This window comes from Sinocyclocheilus rhinocerous, unplaced genomic scaffold (assembly GCF_001515625.1).
Source record: "Sinocyclocheilus rhinocerous isolate Xijiao unplaced genomic scaffold, SAMN03320098_v1.1 scaffold444, whole genome shotgun sequence".
Classification (NCBI taxonomy): domain Eukaryota; kingdom Metazoa; phylum Chordata; class Actinopteri; order Cypriniformes; family Cyprinidae; genus Sinocyclocheilus; species Sinocyclocheilus rhinocerous.
In genome coordinates, this window is record NW_015645540.1 from 413,856 (window position 1) to 430,585 (window position 16,730).

Sequence of the window (16,730 nt, forward strand, 5' to 3'; positions counted from 1 at the left end):
CGTCACGTTTTGGTAATGGTACGGTTCACTTGGAACCTCAACCGAGGTGGTACTAAAAAAAGTACTAAAAACCCCCCAAAAGTGAACCGAGCCGTACCGTGCCGTACCATGCAGTGGAAAAGCGCCATAAGGTTGACATCCCCTGACCCAGGGACAGTACAGTGAAATTTGTCGCTGTGTGCAGCTCCTGCATCACACCTGGGTCAGAACTACCCTCATGCAGATGTTTAAGTGCCTTGGCCTGATAGACCTGCAGAAGGTCCATGGCATGAAAGGCGGAAGCGGCCTGTCCAGCAGCTCTGTAACCCTTGGCCGTAAGTGCAGACGAGAACTTAAAGGCCCTGGATATGAGACGCCAGGTGGCAGCGCTCTGCGGGCACAGCTGCATCGCAATAGCGCACTCAACGGAAGGGATCTCCATGTACCCCCTGGCCGCCCCGCCATCGAGGGTAGTGAGGCCCGGGAAAGCATAGCAGTTAGCTCTGGGTGTTACTCGGGCAATGCTACCTTCCCCGGAGAGAGCAATGCAGCCTGGTCTTCGTCTCCGGAGAAAGTTCTAGCCCTTATTCATTGTAATTGTATGGAAAAGACAGCCTAGTACAACAAAATCAAAATATCTTCTTGTGTGTTCCACAGCAGAAAGAACATATACAGTTTTGGAACGACATGAGAATGAGTGAAAATTTTCATTTTTGGATGACCTAATCCTTTGTGGTCTACCAGCTCTAACCAGATTGACCAAGATGATTTATCAGCTTGAAACCAGGTCTAAGGTCTGACAGTCTAGCTAATCAACAGTCAAAACCAGCTGCCTTTTCAAATTGGTTTTAACGTGATTATCCAGCTGGGAGGTGAGTTAGGAAAAAAGAGACAGAAAGTGTGAGCAACTGAATGACACTATCCACAGAGGAAAGAGAGATGTTTCCAATGAAATAGAGAGAGAGGATGCAAAGATAAACAACAGATGGCAAATGTCTCATCAAAGCCACCAGTGGCTAGAGGTGTGCGTGTCCATCATGTCTCTGGTGACCAGGGTAACGCAGGCGATGGGCCAGGCACCAGGCGCTCGCTTTATCACAGACCCCCCACCATCCTGAAGGGAAACACAAGCTCCCGTGTGCCACAGAGCTTGCGAGAAAAAGTGTGCTGAGGGTCTGACGGGTGCTGAAGCATAAACAAATTCAGATGAGTATGTACACAGTAATGGCCAGTAGACTAAACAGTGTGAACACACAGACACACGTCACATAGGGCGGCTCCACAGATTTAGACCTGTTTTATTTAAAGTGATAGTCCTCTAAAATTTTTTTAACATTTTTATTTTGTCATTATGTGATTTCAAACCTGTATGACCTTTTGGCCAATCAGATTGCATAGACCGAACTAACTATTGTATAAAACAGCATTCATGCCTTTTAATCGGGCAGCCCTGGGGTCTGCGATATTATCATTCCTCTAGTCATGCAGAACAGCTACAAACTCTTGAGTCCTGGGGCGTTCGCCAAACACGCAATGCAGTGGCGGAAAATTCAATTACGCAGGCCTGAAAACAAAGAACTCTATCTTTATGATGGGGCAAGCAAAACAAATAGAGCCTTGAGTGTGGAATGGCAAATTGAGGAAGATGTTTATTACCCAAAAATGTTGCAGATTTAAGATTGTATCAAAAAAAAAAAATTTGTCAGTTTCGTCTTATATTCTTCATCCGCTTTGTTTCAATAAGCACAGAAAAAAGACCCATTTGGCCTGATTTAAGACATCACATGGTAGAAGAGCCACAGGGCACAATTACACCAGGGTTGTTTTGAATTCTGCTTCAATTTTCTTTGACTTCTAGCCATAGCAGCCCCATCCCAGTGATACGCTCACCAACCGAGTGCTTTTGTTTTTCTAATAGATAAGTCAGCACAAATGGGCATTTTCCCATGCGGAGACGTACGGCCCTGGCAGACTGCTTTTATATGTAGTCTTGTCTCGCATGGCTAAGCAGATGGAGACAGCACATCAGCGGTCCATTAGAATGAGGTTGTTATAGTTACATTAGTCGTGTCTCATATGGTTTGGGATCATTACCCCTATGTAACTGATGTAGTGAACTTTTTTTTTTTTCACTTCTCAGCTTGACGTTGGCATTTTATATCAGCAGTGTAATGCCCAAAGGCACGATACAGTCATGCCATGCGGTCACCGTCTCATAGCGCGATTTAGTCACTCTGCTGTGACACATTGAAACACACTATCTATCTATCTATCTGTCTATCTGTCTGTCTGTCTGTCTGTTCTATCTATTGGTCTCTGTCTGTGTCTATCTCTGTCTATCTGTCTTCTGTAGGGATGTTCATTTTAACCGGTTAACCGTTAACTGACTGTGAAGAATTTTGACCGATTAATACAATCAGTTAAATGGTTTAAAAAGTCGTTTATTTATTATTATTATTATTATTTTTAGTAATTTATCAAAATATTTAAAAAGGTTTGCTGCATGGTTGAAATACGCTACGCATATAAGAAAGTTGACCCCTAAGTCGCATTTTATTATTTCATTCAGAGGTTAACGGTTAATAATCGGTTAACGAGCGTCGGTTGTCGGTTAGGAAAAATAACCGAAACGGAAATGAACATTCTTCCGTTTATCATTCCTTTATCATCGTCTGTCTGCCAATATATCCATCTGTGTCTATCTGTCCCTCTGTTCATTCATTCATCTTTACTGTAAGCTGTTAACACAGTTGAAGTTAAAGGGGTCATATGATGTTGCTAAAAAGAACATTATAGTCAAGCTATTTTGGGTGATAGTTGATATAGGTGATATAATACTCTGTTTTATTTAAACATAAATATAGAAACAGTGGGCATGAAGTGGACATTTTTGAATCATCCTAATGCAGTTTCAGTTTTATACATTTTATGTTTATGTACCAATTTTCCAGTGCTTGATGGAATGAATTGATCCACAAAAAGCTTTTTGTTATATCATCAGTGTATTTTGTTTTTTCTCAGACATTTCTTTTTTCAGACCTTGTTTTACAATTCTTCATGTAATTGCTAATGTTAGTGTTTACAAGTCTGTCTACAACTCCCAGACTAACGGCGTAATTATGTTTGTGTCAGTGTTTATTACAGTTATTAGTGACTACAGCGGTTTGAGTGAGGGAATGCTAGTTAAACTGATGTGTGCGCTCTGAACCAAACACAACCTGAATGAAACGCATTACTGTGCTTCTGCACGGCGGCAAGACTGTGAAACCCTTTGTGCCCTGTCGCGGGAGATTCTCCAGCTCTGAAATACGATACGGAAAACCTAACACCTCGACTCCTAGCACACGTTATGATAGCTGTGAGTGGCATGTTAGGGCAGCAACCTCTCTCTTTTTCATTCATTCTCTCTCTCTCACACATACACATTCACATTCTATCCTACTTCTTTCATGACCTCATTTATTTTTCCTTTAATATTGGTAACACTTACCCAGGATTCCAGGCTCTGACTGTCTGGCCGTCTGGCTACCCTCCTTCCTGTCGTCTGAATTCAGCTCTCTCTTTCCTGTCTCTCTTTCTTTGTGACCTTAATGTGTTGAGACTGTCTGAGGTGTGTTTGTGTGCATGTACAGTATGTGTGACCTTTTTCCTTTGTGTTGGTGACCAACGTGCTTGATGACTGTTCGTCTGACAGAGTGTGAATATGTTGTCCGGCACTGCTATGGAGAAACTAAAAGAAGCAACACTTCTAACTCGCCTACATACTTTAGTAGCGAAGCTTAGCTGTTTTTAAAGTATTATAGCTTGTCTAATAATGAGCTGTACTCTGAAAAGTAGTAGTCTAACATGACGCAATGCTGTTTTGTGTTGCTTTGTATCAGCTAATGATCAAACACACTCTTCTATCACTTACTAGATTTATTTAGTGAGTCAGTTTGTTTAAAGGTTCACATTAATGAAGTGGAAAAACTATTCACTGGTTTATTTGAATTACACTCAGTTAAATTCCTGAAATTCCCTGTGCTGCATTTTGTCGTTTTTGTAGTGAAATGTTGATATTTTATGTAAACGGCTAAATACTGCTGTTTATCACTATGCTTTGTTTTTACAAATTGAACATCTTTGTTTTTAAACATTGAACTTGACATCTTCTTTGAAACACTGCACTCATGGCACTGAAGAAACGGATGCTTTGCGACGGTTAGATATGGTTAGATACTTCACAAATAGCACAGATGCAACAGACTCAAGAACACATTTTATGTAAACATCCCCTAACTGTCTTTTTTGTAGAGCTCATTCATGGTATGAGACTTTCTCATTCCAGGAAAAGACCATGCATCACTTATTGTAGCAGGAAGTTCCTGCTAGCATTTTTATACATCAGTATCGCATCTCCAGCACACTCTAAAATGGGCTTTTAATGTGTAGGTATTTTTGTGACATTGAGACTGATGCGAACTGAATTTCTCTCCTTTGTTCTCTCTTTTTCCTTCTCTCACACTTTCTCGCAGGAACCTAGGAATAAATAATGCTGTATTTAGACTTCCATTTTTTCTATTGCTGATACTCATACTTAGGGTTATTTAGGCAGTATTAAGGCACAAATTATTAGGGATGCTCCGATCAGGATTTTTGCAGCCGATACGGAGTACCGATTTCTTGTCATGGTGATCGGCCGATACCGATGCCGACTCTGATGTTTCAAGCTTTATATAGACGGTTTCATTGGGCGCACGCGCCTGGCCCGAAGTTAACTTCCGGTCTGTGTTTGTTTATCAGTCTGGCTATGGCGCTGGCTACAAACGCAGTTTAAGTTAAGGTGATGATGAGTAGACTGAAGTTGAGCTCAGGTGGTTGTGCTGTGGGATGTGTTTCTCATACATTTATTTATTTGTGGCGCTCGCCACAATATCAAAACTGACCGATTTTCCAAAAGGCTTCGTTGAATAAATATGAGCACGTACTGCACGTTTAAAAATCAAAACGAGGCGTGGTTGTTTTTATATCACTGTATTTCTGAAGGAAGACTATCTTTAGAAAATGTTCGATGTCATTTTCATTTCATCTTGCATGTTATATGCCTGATAAAGCAGCATTTGTGAGCTCAGCGCTGCTTTGTGTACAGCCATTCTGATTATTTGCGGGTGGGTCACCGGTGGATAAAATAAATCATAAATGATGCAAATATTAACACAAATTTTTTTTTTTTTTAAATACTTTTTTTTTTTTTCATGAGGCAGACGATTTCGTGTGTGTGTGTGTGTGTGTTCGTTCGCTGATCGGGAAGTTGCAGTGACAGAAACGGTGACATTCCAGATAAAGTTTGAAAGGAGTAAAGCCTGTGTTAATGCTATTGAGTAGGCTAATATGGCCAAAGAAGATATTTTGTTTTATAAATAAATGTTCATTTAAAAGCAGCCCACGATCAGCGTGTTATGTTACCGTTATCCCTTGCGGCTCCGATTAGGTTTTGTTCCGTCCTCCACGCTGTGACAACTCACAAAAGACTATTTTTAGCCAAGCAGCGCGGAGAGCCGCTTCAGAAACGTGCCGTGGCTGGCTGATAAACACAAGCATTGACTAGAGCGGCCGCAATCAGCTCCGGTTCCCGTGGAGCCGTAATGCGTCGCAGACGTGTGCAGTGAGGCGCAGATCAGCTCTCTAATGTCACTGAATCTGCTGTTAAAAATGAACCATCCATTCATCATATCATCATGCAAAACATACACGAAAACATACACACCGGTGATGACATGACTGTGGCGCCAAATCATTTATGTCCCCACGCATCATGTACGTCGTCATGCGTTGACATCATCAAATTGCGATCGGTTCATGAGATCGGCCAAGTGTAGTGAGTACCGATCGAGTCATAAAATGTGATTATTGGCTAATACCGATCTCCAGCCGATCGATCGGAGCATCCATACAAATTATGCATGTAACTTATCCCGTGCCATTTGTGTTACAGACACCAATGAAGCCTGAAAATTTGCATTTCAATGATCTGAGACTGATAAGTACTTTTTTAGGCAATCAGACTAACAATCAAAATAATCTTACATTGGTGGAGACATTGAACTCCCAAGCCATATTTAGAGATGAGAATATCATAGGGATTTTTTTGGACTCTTTTGACTTGAGCCTGATTGCCATCACCCAGAAGACCCTAGCAACTGTAAAATAACGCTGTAAAAATCACTCAAGATATCCTAGCAATGCTCTGATAGTCACCCACACCTTAACATTGTGGCAGAAGGTTTTGCATAAACAAGCATGGCTCCAATTTTCTTCAAGCTATTTATTTATTTTTCTATTTATTTATTGCATTAAATCTATATATTTCCTTATTAAAATGTCAGAGTTTCAAACTGTTTGAAGTGGCTATAGCTCTTTTGAATGAATACCATTTATACGATTTTTTAAAATGCAATATGTGTGGGTCTGTATTGCTCTGTGTTGACATAAGCTGGGCTGTTTTTGAGCTAGAGGTGATGTGTCTTGTCGTGTGAATATATGTGTGTTCAGTGTTTCTGTATGTCATACAGAAGGTGTCTCGTTCTCACCTGAGGCATTCATTATTACATCCTTCCCCATGGCAGACTCTCACATGCTGTCAGGCTGTGGTTGACAGTGATCCTCTCTTTCTGCTCATCTTCTTGTTTATGTTCTTCCTTTATTTCTGTTCTCGTTTTTATCCCTAACACCATTGAGATTCACACTTAGTAGTTCTAGATGCACTCATAAAACCAGCCCGCAGACTCTTTGATCTGTGTAAAATTGCTGTTCTAATGACGTATTTTGGTGTGTTTTCTCCTAGGGCTTCAGTAAGGCTGGCACTTTCGCCACTGCCAGACGCTGACGTGAGTTTGGGGGCCTCAGGCTGTCGTCTTGGTGCTTTGATGAGGTAACGGCGGACCCCAGAAGCCCAGCCCCTGTGTTGCGCCACCCCTTCCCTCTCTCCTCCTCCCTACCCCTATCCAACCAGCCAAGCCATGGGCCAGAAGATCTCGGGGAGCATCAAGTCCGTAGACGTGCGCGGAGAGCCATCCTACAGGCCCCTGAGGAGGGAACTGAGAGGGCCAGATTTCTTCAAGCCAGCCCGGCTGGACCTACTCCTGGACATGCCCCCTGCTCCGTATGAGCAGCAGCTTCGACATGCCTGGAACCCGGACGACCGCTCGCTTAATATCTTCATCAAGGACGATGACAAACTCACCTTCCATCGGCACCCTGTTGCCCAGAGTACCGATGGCATTCGTGGACGGGTGGGATACACACGAGGACTCCATGTTTGGAGGATCCATTGGCCTGCTAGGCAACGGGGCACACATGCGGTGGTGGGTGTGGCCATGCCAGATGCCCCTTTGCACTCAGTGGGTTACACTTCTTTAGTTGGCAGTGATAGCGAGTCCTGGGGCTGGGACCTGGGACGAAACAAGCTCTACCATAACAGTAAGAACCGGCCGGTCTCTTCTGCACCCACATACCCAAGCTTCCTGGAGCCAGAGGAGGCCTTTGTGCTGCCAGATGCCTTGATAGTAGTGCTGGACATGGATGAGGGCACATTGAGCTTCATGGTGGACGGACAGTACCTCGGAGTGGCCTTCAGAGGTCTTAAGGGCAAAAAGCTGTACCCCATCGTCAGTGCGGTGTGGGGCCACTGTGAAATCACCATGCGCTACATCAATGGTCTAGATCGTAAGTATACATTTTCTCTAGATTTATACCTGAATAATTGTTTGATACTTAAAGATCGTGCTTGAAATAGAGTTTGCAGATTTTTTAAAACTCGCTTGAATTGGGTTGTGTTGGTATAGTGGTTATGGCTCAGAAACCTGAAGCTTGCTTGTTCAATTCCATCATCATTTTACCCACGAGCAAGGCATTAACCCCAAATTGCTCCATGGGGATAAGCTCATGGTGTCGATCTAATTAAAATTTGCATTACATATACCTTGCTAAAAAAAATAAAAATCGTTCTAAGCTTTTTTGCTGGTCTTCGAGCCTGGTCAAGCTGGTCTTCAACTGGTCTTCCAGCCTGGTCATGCTGATTTTCAGCTAGTCTACGCCAGGGATGGCCAATGACGGTCCTGGAGAGCCACAGTCCTGCAGAGTTTCACTCTAGCCGTAATCAAACACACCTGAACAAGCTAATAATGGTCTAAGTGTTAGTTGAAAGCTACAGGCAGGTGAGTTTTTATCAAGGTTGGAGCAAAACTCTGCAGGACTGTGGCTCTCCAGGGCCGACGTTGGCCTCCCCGCTCTAGGCCAAGGGATGCCCAGTCCTGTTCCTGGAGTGTTAATGTCCCTGCAGTTTAGCTCCAAACTGGCCAACACACTTTCTTGGAAGTTTGTAGTAATCCTGAAGACCTTTATTAGCTGCTTCAGGTGTGTTTAATTAGGCTTTGAGCTAAAAACTGCAGTACAGTGACCCTTCAGGTGCAGGATTATACACCTCTGGTGTAGCCAGTCTCCCAGTCTGGTCAAGCTGGTGCTTAGCTGGGTGGACAGCTGGTCTCCCAGCCTGACTTGCTGGAAAGTGCCAAAAACCCTTTAAAAATCAGCCAACAGACCACCTTGACCAGGCAAGAAGACCAGCAAACCAACTCAGGCTGGTTTAACATGTTTTTTTCAGGAGAGTACTCATTAGGCAGACGACTTCTTTTCCCTTGGCAATCAAAACCCTGACCTTGTTGTGCCACGCTACAACAACACTGTGTTCTGTGCAAACATTGCTTGAGATGTAGCCATGAATTGTTGGTATTTCAACATACTGGTGTAGTTAGCCAGCAAGAGAGCCTGACTATTGCATCTTGTCGTCCATCCTGTTAGTTCAAGAGTCAAGACCACAATGTAAAGAGATGGATTCTGGTTCTTCTCTTACGATGTCCCTCAGGGTGCTTGGCCAGTGCTGCAGGCATGTATTCAATATTAATGTAAGGAACAATGAAACACGCAATGGCGGTGGAGGTAGGAAGGCTCAAAACATTGCTAGTTAGCTTAGCTGTTCCCTACAACTAGCATAGCATCAGGAGAGGCTCTCGTTTTGATGTTCACAGGAAACATATTTATGAGTTTGGTGCGTTTATGGTTGCATATTTTGTGTGTTAGCATGTGTGTTTTGTGCAAGTGATTATGCATTAGTTTAAAGCATCACTAATGGCATCACTAGGTTCTGTCATTCAGAAACATGGCTTTTCATATATAAAGCACTCAGAGCTATCACGCCATTCACAAGGCTAAACACTGAGCCCCTGTGTTTGTAAAGACTTGAAACTCTCCTTCATCCATCATCAGCATGTTTTGGAAGCACTTTTTTTCTAATCCGCTCCTGTCAGGCAGACACTGTGTGTGTATAAGCCAGAGGGTTTGTGTGAAACAGCCTTTTAAAGCCAGAGGCATGTAACCATTTGAGCTTTATTTGATAGCACAACCTCAAGGTGTTTTGTTTTCTCCTCACATCTTACAGAACAGAGATTCATAGAGTCATCTGGTAGATTTAGCTGTTTCTCCATGAAAGAAACTCCATGTTCAAACGTCCACACCTGTGGATGATTGTTTTATTTTTAGCTTACTCTGCTTCATGTCATTCCAAACCTGTATGACATTTTTTCTGTGCAACACAAAAGAAGATATTTTGAAGAACTTTCTGGCCCAGATGAAATTGGACCCTATTGACTTTCATTGCATGTACAAAAACACTGAGACATTTTTATAAATAGCATTTTTTTGTGTTTCACAGAAGAAATTAAGTAATGTATGATTGGAATGAATTGAGGAAATGATGATAAAATTTTGATTTTTTTTTTTACCATGGTAAAAACACATTAATGCACAGCATTGAGAAACTTGCTTTTTTAAAAGCAGCAACAGCTGTGTGATAAAAGTCACCATTGTTTAATAAATAATCAAACATATTGAAAATAATAATCACAAAATTCCCAGTTACTATTTGGGAACTGACTTTTTTTCATCACTGAAACAACTCATTCCCTATAGACATTTCACTCCGTTGATTAAACTGTCAATGTTGAAAGAATAAAAGCGTAATATCCCTTTATAAAACTTATCATTGTACATGACTTCAGAGTATTAATTTAATAAGCAACCCAGTAAGCCCACAAGCAGAATCTTATCAGTGTCATTTCAGCCCTGTTTATATGGATTAGGTTGCTTTGGTCTCGGTGTCGCTCTACAGAGTCTTCTCCTCCCTGGTGTGTTTCCGTATCAGGGGACAGTGAGCAGAGTGGGACACTCTCAAAGCCCCCTCGTCTGAAGTTGAAAGAGCCCTCTTTCTCCCTTTCAGATGGAAAGAGCAACTCAGTAAGTGGTCCTAAGACCATTTGAAATCTTTTCAAAGCTTCTAGTAAGCATGTCTTTATTTGCTGGAAAATTGTATGAAATGAGCAAGAGCAAAGCAGTGTGTAATGCTTGAAAGAGAGAGAGAATTCTGTGAATCTCAAGAGGTGTTTGGAAAAGCCATCTTTGGACCGGATCACTCACTTGGAAGCTCATGGTTTCCAAAGTAGTGTTAAGATTTGCTCTGAGGATTGTGGGTTTATACACGTTTTAGATGTTTTGCATGTTTTAAGTCATGTGCAGGAGGCTGTTAAGCACCTTTCCTTGTGGAATGCAAGAGACTGAGAACGATGGTGAGAGCGAGAAACATGAGTAATGATTGCAGTAAGAATGATGAGGTCGGAAAAATGTAAGCTGTGACATTTTTAGATATGTGCAGCACAGTCTAAACCCCAGGCTTAATTTTAATATATATGCAAGCATGCTCCCAACACTGTCTTATTACACATCTGCACAGTCAATACCAAACTAGTTTCATTACACACACTCAGAGCTGTCTGACTGAATCAGACTCCTCTGTGGTAAATGTGTCTTGGAATAGATACTTATGAGTTTAAAGTGTCCAGGGTAAGTGACTGTGAGATAGAAAGAGATAATGTAAACACAAGAGAAATAGAGAGACTGTGTCAATACCCAGTGAGCTGCCTCCTTAGACATAATTTTTGAACATAAAAAAAACCTTTCAAAATCTTTTAAGCTGCCCACTTGGACAGCATGTTTGAGGTTAACATTTATGCATTTAGCAGAAGTGTTTCAAGACCTTGCAGTTTACAGAATTTTGGGGCTTCATAGACATGGTTTCTCAAAAGAAAGTAAGCTGCTCAAGCAGTTTCTGGGCAGATTAAGCACAGTGTCTCATAACCTAGTGAGCTGCCTACTGTTTTTTTCTGGAAAATAAGTCGCACCTAAATATATGTTGCACCGAAAAAGAAAAAAAAACCCAGCTAAGTTGTATCAGTGTGTGTATATATCACATTCTGTTATTACTTTCAGAAATAATGTAAAATACTGGTAAATAAAAAATGATAATGATAATAATAATAAAAAAAAATGTACAAACATTATAAACAAAAAAACATGTATTTTTTCCCCTCACTTTACAGCAAATAATTTCTAAGAACCAAGAAACGTTAGCAAATTTAAACGCTATAAACAAGCATTTTATTTCCTCTCACTCCACAGCAAATCCATTCCAAAGACCACGAAACATGAGCAAATCTAACGGTATTGAGAACAGAACAGAAATAAAAAATTTAAGTTCGACACAATAATAAATTATTATAGCATTCATTATAAACTGCATTTATTATAATCACCAAACCTAAACAAAATTAGAGTGAAACCTCACTCCACTACGTCTGTCATTGGGCACAAATCCAAATGTGTGTGCCATTTTGCTTTTGCATTCTAATCTTGACATTAACTATTATATTAGTCTTTTTGAAAGTTAATATACATATAAGGAATACATTTCAGATGAAAAAAATGTGACGTATATTCCAGAAAATACAGTACTTAGACCCCATTTCTGGAAATTAGCCCATGGTGTGTCAACCTGTTGAGCTATAGCAATTTTAGACTTTGTAGGTACTGTCACAAATCCTACTGAAGTGCCTATTTAAACAGCAAAAATACTTAGTAGGCAGCTCACTAGGTTTCGAGACGCCATATTTGTAACTCCCATATGAGTGAGAATAGCCTGTATGTAGGGCTGGGTATCGAGTTTGATACTTTTTAGGCACCGACCGAAATGCCTCGATACCATCGAGTATCGAAAAACGTCTCGTCGTTCGGTACCAAATTTCAATACCTAAGGGGTTAATTTTATCAGCGTCAGTGAGCCAATAAGCCTGCAGCACTAGCCGGTGTGTTCGACTAGAAGAGGTGCGGCGCGGATCGATCAGTGTTTGACATCCGCGAGAGCGATTCAAAAGCGCACAGAGCAGTCTGCTCTCTTTAGCTCTCGTGGTGCTGTAATACAACGATCGGTCTGCACAGTCAGTTCGCGTCAAGTCGAACACACCTACTAGTTTACACCGGTTACACTCAGAGATGTGGCACACACGTGAGGCTGTAGTGCGAATGCGTCCCAGCCCCCTTAGATGTAAGGCTACATTTACACTGGTGCGTTTATGTTTTAAAATGAAAACGATCCTCGTCATACTGGCGTTTCAAGCCGGCTTTCCACTATCTCCGACAAGCGACAGACCTGTCATTCATTCATTAATTTCCAATGGAGAGTAGTGCGGGAGCTGCGTGGAGTTCCGATGATGTCCGTTCATACTACACGACCGAAAGCACGTGTTACGTGAGCATTCATGCAAACTGTAGCATCATGCTACATAAGATTTATATTCCGCTTTTACTCAAAACTCACTTTAAACCACCATTGAGTGTTTGTAATAACTTCCGATTGCCGTCTAATGTGTGTTTTGGCCATGTAATGTTGCTGAAATTAAATATGTTATTACCTCTGAGTCAGAGCAGCGATCATGGAAGAGAGAGCACAGGCAGACAGCGCTAGAAATTGCTAATGCTCATCAGTAAATCAGTGGAAAATAAATAGAAATCATGATTCTGTCTGAGCTATGCGTTTTAAAACAAACACTAACTAGTGTAAATGTAGCCTAACAGATGTGTAAACTGAAGACTATTTGAGCTTTATTAAAACTATTTTGCACTGATTTATTGTGTTGGTTACATTTTGTTCCTTTGTGCAGTGGCTCAGGAGATGAGTCTTTGAGTTTGTATAAACATCAACAAGCTGAAAAATAAAACCAAAGTTTTTTTTGTAGATAATGTAATCTTGTTAAAATTGATTTCATAAAATTGGTATCGAAAAAAGTATCGTTCAGGAACCGATCGAAGTCAAGGTATCGATATCGAAAATTTTTGAACGATACCCAGCCCTACCTCTATGTGAGTGAGAGGAACTCTAGGAGAATACTTGAGTATCTGTGAGGGAAGCCTGAAAACACATTGTGTGAAAACAGGAACTCAGATGAGTGTAAGTAAGGGAAAGAGATGTTATTTGAGTCTGATTATGGGTGTGAGCATACAAATTGTGAGCAGGCGAATGCAGGTTTTGTGTGTGAGAGAGAGAGAGTGAGGACACTGAAAAGTAAGACACTTCTCTGCTCGGCTTTGCAATTAAAGGAATAAATTATATTAAAATATATGGTCATTTTAAATTGTAAAAAATATTTCACAATATTTCTGTTTTTTTACTGTATTTTTGTTTAAAAAATTGGATCCTCTGTCAGTGAGCATAAGAGATTTTTCAAAAACATTTAAAAAAAAATCTTACCAACCCCAAACTTTTGCAGGACTGTTTCATTCTGTTTTGCCCTGTCCAGTTGTTTTTGATCAGGAAGAACCCATCCTGTTTGCACGCCTCGTAACAAATGGGTATGATCACATGATTCTTTATCACCCAAATCATTCCGAGCTTCCTTCATGCCTAGCATTGTGACCAGACAGTGACACTGTTCACCATATTACATGCGGCATCATTCAATGCTATGTCTGCGACCCATAAACCTTTGTGTGTATGAAGTCAGCCAGCCGGCTTGTCCGAATCCAGTGTCTTTATGTCATCACTAATGAGGAAGATGAACAGACAACTGTTTGACTGTATATAAACTTTGCACTAATTGCCAGCGACCAACCAAGAAATGAGTGGGAAATTGACATGTGCCACCCCATTGTGAATGTGTAACAGAGTAGATATAATTGAGAGATGGCGGAGAGCTTCTATCTGTCTGTGCTTTCTCTCTCTCTCATTTGCTCTCTGACTGGCAGAAGGCTGCTGTCACTGTGCCCTGAATTGTCAGGGATTAAAACACCAATTTGCTCTAGCTATGATTCATCACACAATAGTGTCTGATCCACATTCCCACTCCAGTAGCATGCTCTTTTAGTCTCAGCATCAGAGAGAGAGAGAAAGAGAGACGGAGAAGACGAGACGAATGTAGAGCAAGCGCTACATAGATAATTACCATCAGTCTGAGATCGGAAAGAACAAGGAAAGACACAAAGGCCGACTGTTGTGTAAACACAATGCCTAAGACGTACGCAGTGTCCCGTTGTCCCCTTGAATCTGCTTGCCCATGTAGTAACATGCAGCAATGTGCTGGGAGTGCTGGGATGTGTGTCTTTTGAAAATGTGCGATACTAAATATTTTGATAGCTGAATAGTTGGTGGGATTGTTTGAAACTATTAGCTGACTAAATGGTCTACAGGAAGCCCTGAATGATTAGGCTGGTATAGAATCATGTGCGATCATACCCCGTTTGTTATGAAGCGTGCACACAGGACTTTTATTCTTTGTGCATGTGTGTGTGTACATGTCCGATAGTGTGTCTGAGGGATGCATCATTTGTTTTATCACAAGTTGTGATGGATTTTGGCAAATATTTGACAAAATGTGCCTTTTGCCTCTCAATGATTTATTTATAATTTATTTTTTGAATGTAGACAGACAGTTAGTGAAAAAATGGATTCAGATCTTTTTTATATATATATATATACACTGAACAAAATTATAAACGCAACACTTTTGTTTTTGCCCCCATTTTTCATGAGCCGAAAAATGTTAAAAATTGCCTTTATAATAAATAAAAGTGCATTTTTTCAATTCAATCTGAATATTGATTTTATTTCAATGAATTGTGCAGCTGTATGACAGCGTGATGTCTCTCTGTCTGTGTAAGATGTGTTAGCTAAGTGGAGAGGGCTGCTATATGGGTCAGTAGGTTAGCGCTGCATGGTGTTGCTGGCCTGAGGCACTTGCCTCAGGAGAAGGAGGAGGAGTGTGTGGCTCAGTAGTGCTGTTTGGGCCACATCTGTTCCTTAAGACCTAAGCTATGTTTGCTAAGCTGTATTATATTCTTCCCTTTGATGTTTGAGTCTCTTAAAACACCTACACTAAATGTTTCTATGGAGGGAGGCTGTCAAACCCTGCTAAAAAACAGCTTAAACCAGAATTGTCATGCTTGAACAGACAGTAGGGTTTAGTTTTGTGGGTTTAGTGCTGGTCTAACTGGTGGACCAGCATAGTCAAGATGTTCACCAGAAAATAATAATGGATTGTTATCAATATTTGCCCAAAAAGCACTCATGAATTCAACAAACACTGTATTCAACATACTATGACTCAGGACACATTAAAGGGATAGTTCACCCAAAAATAAAAATTCTGTCATTAATTACTCACCCTCATGTTGTTCCAAACTCGTAAGATCTTCGTTCTTCTTCGGAACACAAATATCTTATTCCACACCCTGGAGTTTACGTGGTTGAAGGAATACCATCACGCCCAGCATAACTACATTTAATGTTTAAACAAAAACTTTTTTGTTTGCCATAAAAATGTTGTGATGGCATTTATTTAATGTGAAAAATGTTGATATGGAGAATTCATTACAATTGACTGATTAATTGAGTTGAAGTATTTAACATAAATGGATGAAGTTTATTTGTATAGCGCTTTTCACGATACAAATCATTGCAAAGCAACTTTACAGCAAATTAAGTTTCTACAATATTTAGTGGTAGCTGATCAGTGGTGACTGTCAGTTAATGTACATGTGGCAGAAATGTACAGAAAAATCAATTAAAGACGTAATCAATTAAAGACGTAATCAAACAGACGATGAACACTATTAACAGCAATTATTATATGATGCAATCAAACTTATAGCACAATTTGGTAGTTCTGTATGTTGTTTCAGGGTTGGCATCATAAGATTATAAGATTAAAAATAATGGAAATGTGATAAGGTAAGAGAAAAAAAGAAAATGTTAGTATATTAGTGTGCCAAGTGTTAGTATCTCTTAGTTAATTAGTTAGTTAGTTAGTTAGTTAGCCTAGTTGGTTCGTTTGTTATTTCCAAGACTCATGGAAAATGTAAATGAATGTCAGTCTATGTTTGTTAGTTAGTTAGTGCCAAGTGTCTTAGAATGTAAATGACTGTCAGTAAGTATCTGCTAGTTATTATAGTTAGTTAGTTAGTTAGTTAGTTTCAAGATTCCAAGAATCTTACAATGTGCAATTAATGTCATTGTTTTTTAGTAAGTTAGTTAATTAGTTGTCTTAGTTGTCCAAGTGTCTTAAACCGTAAATGACATAAGTATCTGCTAGTTATTATAGTTAGTTAGTTAGTTAGTTAGTTAGTTAGTTTCAAGATTCCAAGAATCTTACAATGTGCAATTAATGTCATTGTTTTTTAGTAAGTTAGTTAATTAGTTGTCTTAGTTGTCCAAGTGTCTTAAACCGTAAATGACTGTCAGTATCTGTTAGTTAGTTAGTTAGTTAATAGTTAGTTAGTTCCAAGAGAAAAATATGGTGTCCTTTTTAGACAATGCTATAATCGTCTATCTACAA

At 40.3% G+C, this 16,730-nt stretch overlaps 1 protein-coding gene across 5 annotated transcripts in view; it reads left to right on the plus strand.

Annotated features, from left to right (window-relative positions):
* Positions 1-16,730, plus strand: part of spsb4a (splA/ryanodine receptor domain and SOCS box containing 4a) — a 59,164-nt gene that overhangs the window by 13,870 nt on the left and 28,564 nt on the right. For all 5 annotated transcript variants that reach the window (XM_016510007.1, XM_016510008.1, XM_016510002.1 and 2 more), the window contains exon 2: positions 6,803-7,683. In XM_016510007.1, coding sequence (XP_016365493.1) covers positions 6,978-7,683 — 706 coding nt within the window. In that variant the 5' untranslated portion in view covers positions 6,803-6,977. The remainder of the gene's footprint in view (positions 1-6,802; positions 7,684-16,730) is intronic.